Source organism: Sorex fumeus, unplaced genomic scaffold (assembly GCF_029834395.1).
Source record: "Sorex fumeus unplaced genomic scaffold, SorFum_2.1 ptg000002l, whole genome shotgun sequence".
Taxonomy (NCBI): Eukaryota; Metazoa; Chordata; class Mammalia; order Eulipotyphla; family Soricidae; genus Sorex; species Sorex fumeus.
Window position 1 is genome coordinate 48,400,238 of NW_026606059.1, and position 16,929 is coordinate 48,417,166.

Consider the following 16,929-nt stretch of genomic DNA (forward strand, 5'->3'; position numbering starts at 1 on the left):
GCCACCCAAATGGCGGGCCACAGGGCCTAGTCTACAATAAGAATTCCCTCCTTGTTGCTACTTCCTATTACTCAGATTCTCCCAGAAGGCAGTCAACAAATATTTGAGTATCTTTCATATTCCAGATTTTATCTCACTGTTTTTTACATAATGATGTACTTTCTAACAGATTTTTTTAAAAGTATAAATCCCAAGTACTTTTTTTTAATACCACACTGCATTTCCTAACATATTTTTTAAAAAGTAAATCTGAACTGTTTAATTTGGAGACTTATGCAACAAAGACAAAATATTATGCAGCTGCCAAGAGATTACACTATTATTAATCTCAGCCTTTCAGAGGCACAAAATTAAAGTCAGATGGTAGAGAATAAAAACGTGGCACCCTGTCTGAGAATTTGTCATATTACAAAACCTCCCACTTATACAAATGATTTTCTTTTCCTATTATAGGTTACTCTGAGCTCTAAAATTTCCCTAGGAATATAATATGCATGAGGGGAAAAAAAAGAAACCAGCATTACTGCTAGAATGTCTCCACAAAAACATTACTGGTAAACTCCAAACACAGCTGACAGCAAGAGCTGTACTGGATATGCAAGAACTGGAAAAGGGAGAGAGAGATACCCGCTACTTCACAAACCCACAGGGATAATGCCACTTCTATCTAGGATATCCTACAGTTTTCCCAGCCACTGAGAGCTGTGAGTTTCAACTGATAATGACAAAATTAATGCTGTCAAAAGTATCCCCAAAGAAAATAACGGAAGCATTTTGATACGACCTCTCACAAAATTCTAGCAGTGAATTTTAAATTTAACAAGTTCCCAGTATTTTGGTTCAGTTTACTCCTGGGTCTGCATTCGGGGATCACTCCAGGGACCATTATGTGGTGCTAGGAATCAAAGACAGGTCAAATTGAGTGCAAAGCAAGCACCTTATGGGTTGAACCTGTCCAGTCCCAAGTTCCAGTTTTAAAGTTACTGTTCATCTTTATATCGCAGTCAGGTAGGAATCCTTTGTTTTATTATACATAAGATGTAGAAGGAAAGAATCCACTTAATTCTCTCCTTGACAAATATTACAATGCTTGTATTGCAATTATGGTACTCTAATAATAAATGATATTATAATTTCTTTTATTTGCTTTAAAGCCACACCCAGCAGTGCTCAGGGGTCAGTCCTGACTTTGCACTAAGGAATAACTCCTGGCATGCTCAGGCGACCATATGGAATGCTGGGAATCAAATCTGGATTAGTTAGTCACTTGCAAGACATGTACTCTACCTGCTGTACTGTTTCTCCAGCCCAAACTGTATAATTTTTGACTTAAAAATACACTAGACAAGCAAAAATCCAGACATAAAATAACCCAATGCATAATTCAAATTATAATTTTTTATAAGGTAGAAGTTTGAGATCTGGCCAGTAAGAAACTTAAAAAAAATTTTTTTCTTAAAGACTAAGGTTTTCTGCTGTTCTTTATGTAACATCTTTAGCAACAACAAAAAAGGCACAAATGTATATAAATTTGGTTAAATAGAAGATTAATACACTGTAGCACTGTCCTCCTGTTGTTCATCAATTTGCTCAAGCGGGCACCAGTAACGGCTCACAACAAATTGTGAGTCCTGTTGTTACTGTTTTTGGCATATCGAATACGTCACGGGTAGCTTGACGTATTCGTCAAGGCTCTGCCATGCAGACAAGATACTCTCGGTAGCTTGCCGGGCTCTCTGAGAGGGGTGGAGGAATCAAACCCGGGTCACGTGCAAGGCAAACACCTTACCCGCTGTGCTATCACACTACAGTATAGAAATTAAACCATTAAATAAACAAGTCATCTGTCAAGATTCTGAAGCTATAAATACCTACCAGAAACAATGGCAAGGCTAGATCTTTCTCATCTAACCAGTTAGTTTGAATTATTTTTATCTTAAAATTATGACTCCATCACAAGATACAACCTATTTAAGATCAAATTCAAAAACTGGAACTACCAACATTAAATTTAACCAATTTGTATTTCCTCATTTGTGAGAGAATAACAAAAGTGTCATATCTGTGGAGGTTGTTAATAACTTCCAAAATTATTGTAAATTAAAATTAAAAATAGCTTAAGTATACCAACAGCATTGATTCCTCTTATAGATTTTATAACACCACAGTGTCTGCCATATGCTAAAGATTTTGATATGAATTGAGGTTATTAAACTCTCAGATTAAACAAGATGGAGGAAAAAATAGGTATCATTCTCATTATGGATTTGGATAGAATAAAAACTTTAAGTAATTTCTCTACCCAGTGTTTGAAAATAGCCAAATAATATACAGAATTTTCTGAGAAAAAAAGTTATGTAAAATGTTCAAGATTTACCCATTACATTTGTTGTTGTCATTTTTCCCCCCCAAAAGTAAAACTCGCAACATTAGATATTTATTTCTCAGATTCTTATTAGGCAAAGGCATGCATGCAAAATACAAAGCACAGTTGCTAACATTTTGGAACTGACACTTTAGCTGAAGAAAGAGGTCAGAATAACATGAGGGATAGTGAGGGACCATAGAAAGACTAAGCAATATTAGTATTATTCTGCCATTTGGAATATCAATGCCTTTAAAAAATTAAAATTAAAGACACGTTCCATGTTTACATAACAATTATTTTGTGCCTTTTTTCCCTTCAATTTTTATTCAGGCACAGTATTTGCAATACTGTTAATAACAGGGTTCCAGATACACAGTGTTCCATCACCACACGAATCACCAGTGTCCAGTGTCGCTCCAACAGTGTCTCAAGGTTCCTTCAAACTCCTTATTCCTGGCAAACTCAGTTCTATGGATAATTCTCAGGGTTTGTTACCGCTGGCCAATTTCATTCCCTTACTATGTTTCTTTATATTCCACACACGGGACTGACAATTCTATTATTTGTCTCTGCCTCTAATTTCAATGACCAACATTCCTACATGGATAGAACCTTCTAGTTTCATCCATGCAGAGAATTTTAAGATTTTTATCTTTCCTTTAAAAAAAAATAGCTGAGTAGTTGTGTATATAAACCCCAGCTTCTTTACCGACTCATCCATTCTTCAGCACTTGAATTGCTTCCAAATCTTCATACTACAATGAACACAGGTCCATTTACTCCATTTGTAAGACATTGAAAAAACAAAGTGAAAGATCTCCAAATTTTCATGTATTATTTTAATGTACATAAACTATGGTCAGTTAAATACATAACCAAAATTCTTAATGTAGTCCATAAACTACGGTCAGTTAAACACATAACCAAAATTCTAACAGTGAAAACAAGATTTCTAATTACTATTATTAAATATATCATAAACCAACATCAGATACTATGATAAGATTTTGACATATTAATTTTTCTCAAGTTTATGGTAGTCTGGGAGGGAAAAAAACTGTGACAATGGATATATATATACATATGTATGTATATATAAACATACACATTTGCAGCCTTCATTCTAGCATACTAACTTAACTATTAAATAAACTCTTGAAAATTAAGAATTGAAATGTACTTAGGCAACTACTCAGACTTTTAACAAGAACAAACTGCATGCAACTTTAATTTTTCTTAAAATTAAGAATGGTTTATGGCCACAGCATAAAACACTTAGGCCAGAACAGAGGCCAAGTATAACTTGGAAAGGCTTTTGGGACCCCACGCTCCCAACAAAATTAGAAGTGGTGTCATCACCAACAGAAGTTCCACATCCAAAGACCATTAAGCTCAGAAGCGGTATGCCAAGCAAGCAGCCACAGGGGAACTGGAAGACCCCTTCTCGCCTGAGGTGCCCACTGAGCCATCAATGTTCCATGTGCCTTTTGACCATTTCTATTTCTTTTTGTGGAAACTTCTGTTCATTTCTTCCCCCCATTTTTTGATGGGGCTGGCGGTTTTTCTCTTGTGCAATTCTACTAGTGGCGTGCATATCCCAGATATTAATTCCTTATCAGATGGGTCACTGTCACTGTCCTCCCGTTGTTCATCAATTTGCTCAAGTGGGCACAGCACCGCCTCCATTTTGAGACTTGTTGTTACTGTGTTTGGCATATTGATTATGTCACAGGGAGCTTGCCAGGCTTGCCGTGCGGGCGAGATACTCTTGGTAGCTTGCTGGGCTCTCCGAGAGGAGTGGAAGAATCAAACCATGCTCAGCCAGGCTGGCTACGTGCAAGGCAAATGCCCTACCGCTGTGCTATTGCTCTATTGGGTATATATCCTTTCCCATTCCGTGGGCTCTCTCTGTATTCTGGTCACTGTTTCTTTTGAGGTGCAGACGCTTCTTAGTTCGAGGTAGTCCAAATGGGACTATCATAACGTAAGAAGCGTCTGCACCTCAAAAGAAACAGTGACCAGGATACAAAGACAGCCTATGTAATGGGAAAGTATATTCACCCAAATAACTTCTGATAAGAGGCTAAATATCAAGCATATACAAGACACTGGTTGAATTCTACAAGAAATAAACATCCAACTCATCAGAAAATAGGGCAATGAAATGAACAGGAACTTTCTCAAAGAAGAAATTTGAATGGCCAAAAGACACATGAAAAAATGCTCTTCATCACTAATCATCAAGGAGATGCAGATCAAAACAACTATGAGATATCATCTCATACTACAGAGACTGGCACACATCCAAAAGAACACAAGCAACTGGTGTTGGCATGGATGTGGGGAGAAAGGGACTCTTCTTCACTGTTGGTGGGAATGCTGACTGGTCTAGCCTTTTTGGAAAACAATACAGAAGTTTCTCAAAAAACTAGAAATTGAGTTCCCATTTGACCCCGCAATACCATTTATGGGAACACACCCTAGGGGCCCAAAAAACACACAGCAGAAACACCATCTGCACTCCAATGTTCACTGAAGCACTATTCTCCATAGCCAGAATCTGGAAACAACCTGAGTGCCTGAGAACTGACGAATGAATAAAGAAACTGTGGCACATCTACACAATGGAATACTATGCAGCTGTCAGTAAAAACGAAGTTATGAAATTTGCCTATAAATGGATGGACATGGAGCGTATCACGCAGAGTGAAATGAGTCAGAAGGAAAAGGACAGATATAAAATGATTGCATTCATTTGTTATATATGTAAAATATATTTAGTAGAAGAATAATATCTGTGGCCAGGGTAAACAGGAGTTAGGAGGACTGGTTAATGGTTGGAACTAACTACAAGAGTAGGGGGGAATGAGGGTAGGTAAAATAGATAAGAGACCAGCATGACAATAATAGCTGGGCAGGATCATGATTGAGATCTGAGGGTCAAAAGTAGGTAAGAGATAATCTTGATAACCTTTCAGTATCAATATTAAAAACCACAATGCCCAATGGGGGGCGGGAAGAGAGAGAGAGAGAGAGAGAGAGAGAGAATAACCCCTGCCATAGAGGCAGGCAGGGGGGGGTGGGGCTAGGGGGTGATAGGAGGGAACCTAGGGACACTGGTGCTGGGAAATGTACACTGGTGGAGGGATGGGTGTTGGAATACTTTATGTCTGGAATCTATTCATGAACAGCTTCACAATGTTCTATCCCACAGTGATTCAATAAAAACGTTTTTTAAAAAATCTAAAACAAAAATGATATTCGCCTTTCTCCTAGGTTCTCAGGTTAGAGAGCCTTTCAAAGTGTTTAGCTCATGGGTCTGGCTCACTGGTACATGCCTCAAATGTGTATGGACTTGGGTTCCATCACCTCCCCTCTTCCCACACAAACACATTACAGATGCTCAACACTTAGTTTACAAGTTGCTTTACCCCATCAGGGCTGGTGACAAAGAAGAGCAGCATTTCTATGTGGCTTAAGAGAGAAAAGAGAAACTGGCACATCTACACAATGGAATACTATGCAGCTGTCAGTAAAACTGCATTCTACACAGTAAATGGGGAATAAACGCACAATAGACAGGGAAGAAGAAAAAAAAGTATTAACTGTAGAAGGAGAGAAAATTCAAAAGTTGACTGATGATCTCAGGTGACATTCCAAGTCTCTTAAATGCTCTTCAGTCCTTTGAAAAAATACTTCTTCGGCACTTTTACGTAAGCTTTGCATCTGCCCCAGCAAATCATTCAGTTATTTCACAAATATATTTTAGGCTGAGATTCAAACAAAACAGCAACAGAGGGAAGACTAACAGTTTTAGTTTCGTAGAAAATATTAGACTTAGGTTCCCTAACTTCCATTTGTAAACTGCACTGCTAATCATGCCAATTCAGAAGTTACAAAATGACATATTCTTTGCTACTGCCTGTCAACCAAGTATCACTTGATAATTACTGGTAGGAAGCGGTGACAAGACATTTAAGTAAATTCAAGACAGCAACACCAAGATTAAGACACAGTGATCACCTTTAAGTCAACCAATCTTTAAAATAAAATTTAAAAATCATTTCCTAAACTGTCATTGTTACAGGATCAAAGAGTAAGAGACTGCTCAGTATTTTTCCCCGTTCTCTTGCTGTATCCGAATGCTTCAAATGTTAACTCCAAGGAATCGGCTGCTATGAGGCTCTCATAGTTCTTGCCATGTAAGAATTTCATGCAATGATACTTGTATTATTAAAAAAAAAAATTGTACTTGCTCCCTCACCCCACCCATTCAGTCTTAAAAGGACATGGGTCTTTGAAGATATGCCATCAGTTACATTATTCTCTCTACAGTTTACCTATACTTTACTAAACTCAGACATCAAAGCCACCTTGAAAATACTAAGGCTCCCACAAATGTACCTTGAAAGTACTCAGGCAGCACTTACATGGACTAATATGGACTTATATATCCTAATATGAACTCACCTTCTATTTCCATGATCCGAAACTGCCACTTCTAACAAAATCCCTATTATCAAATGAACAAGGCTGAAAAACAGGAAATAAATCCGAACTTCTTTTCTCTGGTGCCTCATTCAACTGATCCTATCAACCGCACTTATAAAATATTGCAGACTTGTCCACTGCAATTGCCATCCATCCAAATCCAGTATCTGCCCGCAAACAACTTGGTTTCTTTTCTTTTTAGATTTGTGTTTATTTATTTTGTTTTTGGGCCACTCAGTGGTGCCCAGGGCTTATTCCTGGCTCTATGCTCAGGTTTCATTCCTGGTGGACTTCTAGGACCAGGCGGGATGCTCGGAATCAAACCTGGGCCAGCTGCATGCAAGGCAAGTACTTCATCTACTGTGCTATTTCTCCGCCCCCTCAAACAACTGTTCTTTAACAACCACCAAGCTTTCCCCTCCAACTGCTTTCATATTTCCACAGCAATTTTTATTTTTCTTTTAATAATCTTTTAATAATACAATCACACTAAACACCATGGGTCAAGCACTATATCAGTAGCGATGTTTACAGCACCAGGGGAAACAAGTAGATCTTTTCTAATTTTCTCAGCTACTCACTGGAATAATAATGTGCTCAGCAACTGTCTCCTCCATCAAACTGAGTATACAAGTCAGTTAAGGCTACTATCTTATCCAGTATGTGAAGTGAAGAAACTAGACCTCTGAAGCGTACAAAGTCCAGACCAGACAGGACAATAGAGGAAATCCTTAAGAGACTTCGAACCGAAAGCCCCTCAACTATAGAAGTGTTTGCAACCATCCTCTCTGTGGATGGTGACAATCTTACAACATATTGGTCCTAATAACATATTATCAAGTACTTCAACCTTTAAAGCACTATTAAACAAACTCTATTGAATCTAAATATCTTTGAGTAGTATTATCAATTTCCACTCAATGAACGAAATCACTGGTAAAAATACATGAAATTTACTTGAGTGAGATAACATAAGTAGATCACTCTTGCCAATTCCCAGGCCAATTCTTTCACATTAGTGCAGCATCTTCTACAAAGTTTCTTAGATCCCAGGAACTGACACTGGTAGATGAATACACCTTATTTCATTTTCTCTGCCCAGTAGGAATAAGATCCATTTAAAGTTAAACGCAACCAAGAACTTTGCAGCGAACTGCCAAGACAGCTGTTCAAAAAGCTAATTAAACAGAAGGGGTGTAAAGAATATGTCCCATTATCCAGAAAACTACTGCAGCAGAAATACCCTAGAGTTCAGGTAATAAAGAAGAAAATAGTACAGCTGAACAACTCGCCAAGAATAAAAATGGAATAATGGCATTTAGGAAGAAAGAATTCCTCCTGGAGTCTATAGAGAAAAAGTTCTAATGCAAACCTTAGATAGAATATAAAATTACAAAAAGCGTGGGGGCAAGGTACCAATTAAAACACACACACACACACACACACACCAATCAGAATAACTCTAATAATTCTTGAAGTTAGAAAACAATAAGTAAACATGAGAAAGGAAGAATTAGGAATGACAATGAGAAACAGAATGGCTGGGCAGGTGGGGGGGGGGGGGGGTGGGAAAGAACATACAGTTGACACCAGTTAGATTCCGAGCACCACAAATGGTCCACTAAGTACCATAGGAAGTGACCCCTGAGCACAGAGCCATAAGCCCTGAGCACTGCATAAGCCCCGTCATAAGCACTGTCAGGTATGTTTCCCCAGGTCCCCCAAAAGGAAAGAAACAGAACAGAATAAGGAAAAATAATAGCAGCTCATCTTTGTGCTATAACATATGTGAGCTCACTTCAGAAACTGAATAAACCTGGCAAAATACAAATGATGAGTGAATTTTGACAGGCTTGACATATTAATCACAGGAAGAATTGCCAACACTCATTTTGTGATACTTCCCTAGAAACGTGTTCATTTTACAACACATCATCATTCCCCCCAAAAACCTACCCAGTCAATTGAACCCACACATAATGAATCATCTCAACCTTTCAAGTTTTCATGACTGAAACCACCACTTAATGAATCAAAAATAATTTCTTCATGTCAAGATAAAGTATCAATAATACAAGAACAGATGTCCCGTTAATTTTACTTCCTGTTAGAAATAACGTGGTCTACCTTGCTCAGAGTCCTTCACAGAATTCTACGTTTCCTACAATAGAGTGCACCGCCTAGTTAAATAATGGATAGTTTCAAACTATGTTCTGTTACTCAAAAGTATCTGAAAATCAGTTCACTTAAAATTAAAGTTAAAGCTATCAGGGGCCAGAGAGATAATACAGTGGGTAAGGCACTTGCCTTGCACTCAGCCAACCTCGGCTTTATACTAGCATCCTAAGGATGCTTGGATGCTCAGATTCCAGCATCTGAGTGCAGAGCCAGAAGTAAGCCCTGATCATGGCTGGGTGAGGCCCCCCAGACAAACAACAAAAAGTTAAAGCTTTAAAAAAAAACACACTTCAAGCTAATTTTTTTTCTGATAATAGAATGAATACATGTCACTAGAATATCTGAAAAACTATAGCGGGGGTGGGGGGTGGGAAAAGAGTTCATAATCACAGCAGCTTTGATATTTTGTTGTAAGGATAGTCTAGATTCAATTTGCACCACATCCTGAGATGAAGTTTCAGGATCTTCACTTATTTGTGATATTCCCATAGAAAACGCGTTCATCTTACAATACATAATAATTCCCTCCAAACCTACCCAGTCCGGGCCAGAAGGATAGTAGAGCTACCGGGTAGGGGGTTTGCCTTGCACGTGGCTGACCCAGGTTTGCCAACCGGGGTTCAATCCCCAGCATCTCATATGGTCCCCCAAGCACCGCCAGGAGTAATTCCTGAGTGCAAGGCCAGGAGTAACCCCTGAGCATTGCTGGGTGTGACCCAAAAAGACAAAAAAAAAAAAAAACCCTACCACCTACCCAGTCCATTGAACCCACACACAGACACCTAAGCACAGAAGTCTTGGTTGTTTACCTCGTCCATAATTAAGTTATTAATAATACGATTTTGCTGTCCTTGCTGCAATGCTCCTGCACAGTCGACTGTGCCGCACCAGATGCTCACAGGCTTGTTATGTCCCTGGGAGGACATGAGCTGCGTGGAGGGCTCTCATCAAATTCTCAACAGAGTTTATCTTTGTAAAAACACTTAAGACACCTCCCCCCACAACAAAAATATTTAAAAGTTCATGTCTAGTCTTTTCGTCTTAAAAAAGTGGGGATCATACTTGACTCTTCTGTGCTGAACTCAATTCTGGAAATAGCAGGAAGACATTCTCCTTCAGTGACATAATACAATCCTTCTTTTGATCACCACGCTGGCATAAAAGGTGCTCACTTCGAACCAAGGGCTCATTTAGAGGAGATATAGTTACTGACATACAAATGGAGTTTTTTTTTTTAAGAACAAGCATCAGGGGTGTTCATAAAGAAACAACTATGACTCAGAGGTACAAAACTCAGAATCATGCTAATAATACCTAAAATTAGAGAGTTGAAAATAAAAACGTCAAAGGGAGAATATGGTAGCCTCCGTGAATTTAGGCTCGTCATCTTCAATTTATCGCACTACTACAGACACTGTGAATGACAACAGGCTTATTCCATACCAGAACTGGATTATATGCTGGGGAAAATACTGTTTTATTCTAACAGCTAGTACCTTCATTTGAGTCATAAAAAAAAATGCCTCTGCCTCCCGAAATACGAGGGACTTTACTTTTATAGGAATGCGTAGGCAAGGAACGGGACAAAGTGGAAATACTGAAAATCATCTTTTAAAAACCAAGTAAGATGAACGCAGCTTTTTGTTTAAAAATCAAACTCCAAATAACTCAAAGAAGGAACACAGGTATACCTAGTTTGCCCCCCAAGCAAGTTTCCTGCTCCCATCTAACCCTCTTTCCAGGGTTAATTTTGAAAAATAATTTTGGGAGGTATTTAGAAATGCATGGCAGAGCCTGGCAAGCTCCCTGTGGCATATTCAATATATACCAAAAACAGTAACAATAACAATTCTCTCAATATGGCACCGTTGGGAAGGACAAGTAAGGAGAGGCTGCTAAAATCTCAGGGCTGGGACGAATGAAGACATTATTGGTGCCCGCTGAAGCAAATCGATGAAAAACGGGATGGCAGTGATACAGTGATTTAGAAATACCTGTCTGGAAATCCTGAGATAAAAATGTAAGATGCACGAGAAACTGCCCATCCTGTCCTCCTGAAGGAGACGGCCTGGAGAATCCCAGTCTAGGTATAAGCAAGACCCTATCCTGGCTTACTAAATTGTGCAGAGCTCATTGGATCAGGCCTCCAGGCTCTGTGTGCTCCGCGTTCAGAACAGAATCTCAAATTATAAGCATGCTGAGTGGAAAAGCAGGACAGATACCATAGAGCTTGCTCTAGAACATTTAAACATTTACACCAATAATTCTCAAGCCAGGGGCAATTTGCTCACCAAGGCACATTTAAGAATGTCTCATGGAAAATCTGATAGTCATAATTTGGGGGGAAAGGAGATTTACCACTAGTCACTAGTGGTTGATACCAAAGACGTTGTTAAAACATCCTATAAAACAAAGGACAAAGCTCCCCACCTCTCAAGCAAAAAAAAAAAATTATTCGGTCCAAGATATCAATAGTGCATAAGTAGAAAAATCCCATTTAGATTCTAATTTTCAGGCCTCCATTTCTAGTCTCATCTCAAGGCTTATAAATGCTACAGATATCTCTAAGATTTAATCCTAAAAGACATACATAAGTAACAATCTTTTTATCTGGAGGGGAGGGTATTTAAGTTAAATATATAAAAAACTAATTTCTCTCCTGCTAAGATCATCCTTTTTTTTTGTTTTTCCCCATGTTTTCCAAGCACCTATTATATAATCAGAAAACGTGCTAAGCAAAAGAGGCAACACCGAAAAACAGCAAGAGGAACTGACAACTGTACATCCTCTTGCCTGGCTCTCAGCGTTCAGTATAAATAAAGAACTGGGCCTTTGGAGTCAGACCTGCTTAGTTCGAATTCTCGTCTATACAGCATTTACACTCATCAGGCATGTTTCTTTCTTTTATTTATTATTATAATTTTTTGGCTTTTTGGGTCACACCCGGAGATGCTCAGAGGTGGCTCCTGGCTCTGCACTCAGGAATGACTCCTGGTAATGCTCGGGGGACCATATGGGATGTTTGGGATTGAACCCAGGTTGGCTACGTGCAAGGTAAATGCCCTCTCCACTGTGCTATCGCTCTAGCCCCATCAGGCATATTTCTTAGTCCTTGTACTCTCCATTTCTGTAATGGGTCAAGTAGGCCCTCTCTCAAAGTGGAAGAGAAATAACTCACAAAACATACAAAGTACACTAGATGGCACACAATTAATTTTAATCATCAATTCCTAATACTATTCATTATTAGTAATAGCCATTAATAGCACTGTAGCACTGTCCCCCCGTTGTTCATCGATTTGCTCCAGCGGGCACCAGTAATGTCTCCATTGTGAGACTTGTTACTGTTTTTGGCATATCAAATACAACACGGGGAGTTTGCCAGGAGCAAGCAATTAATAGTAATTATAAAATAACTGGTAAGTTAGAAACTATTATGCCTTCAAAATGGTCACTATGACAAATATTTGACTGCAATGGTCACAGTTATTAAAAATAGCCAATATGGGGGCTGGGGCAATAGCACAGCGCATAGGGCGTTTGTCTTGCATGTGGCCGACCCAGGTTCGATTCCCAGCATCTTATATGGTCCCCTGAGCACTGCCAGGAGTAATTCCTGAGTGCAAGAACCAGGAGTAACTCCTGTGCATTGCCGAGTGTGACCCAAAAAGCAAAAAGAAAAAAAAATAGCCATTATGTTAGAAAATAATATGCCATTTCAAACCATCACTCTGCTCTATCAGAATAAAATTTTAGTTAATCTAATGATATATAAAATCCTTAATTTGCATGATATATAAAGTCTGACCTCCTTCTCTAGCCTTATCCCCGACATCACCATCTTTAATACAGCCCTATGTCCCTGTAAGGGGCTTGGGGGATGGGGGTAACTGAAAGAACAGAAAGTAACCAAAAGAGTGTTAAACCTAAAAGCACTGTGAGAAAAGAAATTATTCAACCATAATTCTGACAGTATATCCTTATGCTCTAGTGCTAGAATTCTGGTGGAATTAGGGAGGAAGGGGTCTAAAGGAAGAACAGAATGAATACGAATGAGCACAAAGTCTCACAAGTCACTAATATTTATGTACAGGTATAACATAGTTGTAAAATGCCCTTCCAAAGGGAAACACTTTGATCAGCATCCAAACTTCCTATTGCTTTTATATGCTGCGCTTCCTTCTGAATGGCCTGCAAAATAACCCACTCTCGTCAATAGAGAGAAAATGAGGGACCACAGTAGCATAGGCCTAATGAATTTGTCCAGGGAGCAGTGCCAAAAACTAAATAAAATGATGCATTAACCACAAATAATCACTGTAAACATAGAGACAAACAATGGGTAAGGGTTTCCTTTTCCCCAGAGCTTTTCAGTACTATAAAAGAGCACAATTTATTGTGCTCAGAACTATTCACACCTCATGAAGGCAATTTATCTGTGAATCAGGAAGTTCCTTTTTTATTAATCATCTACTTCTAAAAAGTCTAAGATCTTCCTCTATGTCGGTATCTACCAAACATCTACTTAGCACAGCAGTGAAATACACAGAGAAATACACAAGCTTGGCACAAATTCCTGGACCAAAAAGGATGAAAGAAAAAACATTAAGCTTTCATGTGAGCTTTAAATTCTGGCTAAGCTTATGTGTGTCTAGTAAAAGTCCAGAAAAGGGGCTGAGGGTGAGAAAGAGGTAAATTCTTACCAATGGAAGGTCAGGGGAAATAAACATTATCTATGTCCAATGCAGTTCTTGAGAATAGGGGGCCAGATCTGTGTTCAAATCCTGGATCTACTCCATTTAAACATGGCTTCTCAGTCTCCTGATACACAACAAAGTAAAATTATTGGACCAAGAAGCTTCCACTAGAATTCTGATTCTGGGTTTCAAGACCAAAATGCATCTTAACAGTCCTTGAAATGGAGGAGGATGAAATGAAGGCCTTTAAGAGATTTCATATCAAATTATAAGGTGTGTAGGTTTGTAAAGATCATTTAGTGGAACAATCTTGCCATCTGTGCTCAGTCACTGTAGTAGCTGAATACAGAGTTCCTGGACCGGATCACAGAACTGTTCCTTTGTCACCTCCATTTCTGCTCAGGCATCCTTCCAGGTGACAGCGTTCTCAAAAAAGAATCTAAAGAACTTGAAAGAAACTACCAAAGTAAGGAAGCTGTTAATAGTACATTAATGAGATACGCAATTCCTCAGCCTACGGGGTATACTATGCTCCACTTATTTCCAAGTATTACCAACACCAGTTTCAATGTTCCGAATAAGCAATAGCAGTATTATAATAATTCTAAGACTTGGAGCTCATTTGACACTTAAACATGCATGCACGCACGCGCACGCGTGCACACACATACACATAGAACACATATTTGGAGAATTTTACTCCAGCAAACATAGATAAAGAAAGAAATAAGTTGGGACTCTCTGCTTATGTATTTAATGAACAAAATTTTACTCTACAAACAGAATTTCTACGAAATCCTATTTTCCTCTTTACCAAATAATGCTGGAAGTCCTAGCTACCAGTGAACACTACTGACTTCACCTGAGTACTGCCAATTAGTACCACAGTTGCACGCAATCAGAGAAAGTGGACTATAATAAATATTAACGCTATAGGTATGCAGACATTTCACTTGTCTTTCAGTCTAGTCATGAAACCTACACTCTTCACTATGCAAAAATACACCATGGCTCATCCTTAACATCATTCTGCATTGTAAATCATGAATTTTACTAACATCCTCTGACGTTAGAGAAACTAGACATGACTAAAATAGTCTAATTTCATACTGTTTATATTGACAATTTTCCAATAAATTTCACCTGGAGCCTAAATTTTCAAGAACAGGATTTATTTCATTCCCCTTAGCTTTCTCAGAAAACAAAAGATCTGCAGAGTGGATAATTTTAATATCCTCTAAGTAGCATGAGCATGAATTTCAGATAATAAAGGCAGTAATGATGACGGTAATGATATTATTCCCGTCTAACAGAAAAAAAAAATATATATATATATAAATGGCTGGAGGGAGAGGGCAGGCAAATGTTAACGCAACACACACACACACACACACACACACACACATATGTCCTAAAATAACTGCTGACATATTTACTGGATAAAAATTCCAAGAGCAGGGGCTGGAGCAATAGCACAGCGGGTAGGGCGTTTGCCTTGCATGCGGCAGACCTGAGTTCAATTCCCCGCATCCCATATGGTCCCCTGAGCCAAGCACCGCCAGGAGTCATTCTTGAGTGCAGAGCCAGGAGTAACCCCTGAGCATCACAGGGTGTGACCCAAAAAAAGCAAAAAAAAAAAAAATCCAAGAACAGGAGTTACACACACACACACACACACACACACACACACACACAGTGCTGTGTTAAGAAAATAAAATCGAGGGATCCACACACCTAAGGAGATGAAAATCATCTTTACATCAAGATTACTTAAAGATCTGCCCCAGGATTAAACAAATCTTTCTAATATCAAGAAACAACTCATCAGCGCATGCATCAGAGGCAGACGCGGAAGAGGGCCAATTAGGAGAAACTGTGAATGTTTAGAAATATGAGCTAATTGGGAACATACTGACAAGCGTTTCAAGATTATAGAGTACGGAGCACTGAACTCAAAAGAGCCCCACTTGGAAAGAATCTCAAAAGCAATCACCATCCCGATTCCTCTCCTTCCAAGATCAATTTCCCTAAATGTGCACACACACACACTGGACACCTGGACTTCAAAGCCGCATTGCCTTCTCTTGTGGCATTTTTGAAACGGGTCATTAGTAGCACAGCACTATCCTGTGGGTTTCACAAGACCCCCTGAACCAGGCATCCGTGAATCCTGCAGATTCCTGGGCCTAAACTCCGGAATCCTGTTCAGTGTGTCTAAAAGACGAACCCCAAATGCGGTATTTTTAGTTACCTGCCAGGTGAGCCGGAAAGAGGCGGTCCCAAATTACCAGACTTCTGCGGCATCTATGCCTTATAATAAGATACCCGCCCCCCTCCCCGGCCCCCTAGCCAAGAGCCTCTGCTTCAACCACCCAGAACTTATCCCAGACCCCAGGACGCGGCTTGCAGGGACGTCGGGCGCCCCTGGGAAGGGCCTGAGCCCCTCTGTGTCCCCCGAGGGGAAATGACACCCCCCCTCCCCCCAACACACGGGGATGATGGGGCAGCAGTCAATCTCAGCGTTTGCATAAAGGGTCCCAAAGTGCTTTGATCCAGGAAGAGAGCAACGAAGTTGGGAATCTCGCGTCTGGGAGGAACTTAGTGGATGCCCCCCTCCCGCCCCCCGCCGCCGCCGCCGTCGCTTCCTCCCCCCACCCCCCACTCTCAACTCTCGACCACATTCTCGTGCGTCCTCAACGCTCGGGCCTCAGTCTCCCCATCCGTGCAACGGGCAGGTGTCCCCGCCCGGGACAGCGACGCCGAAACGAAACTAACTCGGAGCAACTTCCGGGGACTCTCCCGGGGGCCCCTGGGTTCTGCGTCCTGTCCCCGGCACCCCCAAGAGCAACCAAACGAGCCTCACCCCGACCTCCCCGGGGCTGCGCGCCTACAACCTCGCCGCCTCCCAACGCCAACGCCAACGCCAACGCCACCGGTCCCCCACCCCACCCCGCAGCCCGGCCGGTCACTCACGGGTAGGCATGGTGGTGAGCCCGAGGGCGCCCGCCGCTGCACAGCTCAGCTCAGCGGGGCAGCTCGGGGCGCGCCCACGGCCCCATGACCCCGGGCCGAGGCGGAGGGCAGAGGGCGGAGGAGGCCCGAGGACGCCGACCCCGCGGCGGCGGCGGCTCCCGCAGCGCAGCCGGCGACTGCTGCCACCACCACCACCAGCACCAGCACCACCCGCCCAGCTCC

The 16,929-nt window shown here is 40.6% G+C and overlaps 1 protein-coding gene across 1 annotated transcript in view; it reads right to left on the minus strand.

The window, feature by feature from the left end:
* The window catches only part of EFR3A (EFR3 homolog A), a 98,411-nt gene extending 81,686 nt beyond the window's left edge, over positions 1-16,725 (minus strand). The window contains exon 1 of the mRNA XM_056106602.1: positions 16,708-16,725. Coding sequence (XP_055962577.1) covers positions 16,708-16,717 — 10 coding nt within the window. The 5' untranslated portion in view covers positions 16,718-16,725. The remainder of the gene's footprint in view (positions 1-16,707) is intronic.
* Between the last annotated feature and the right edge of the window lie 204 nt (positions 16,726-16,929).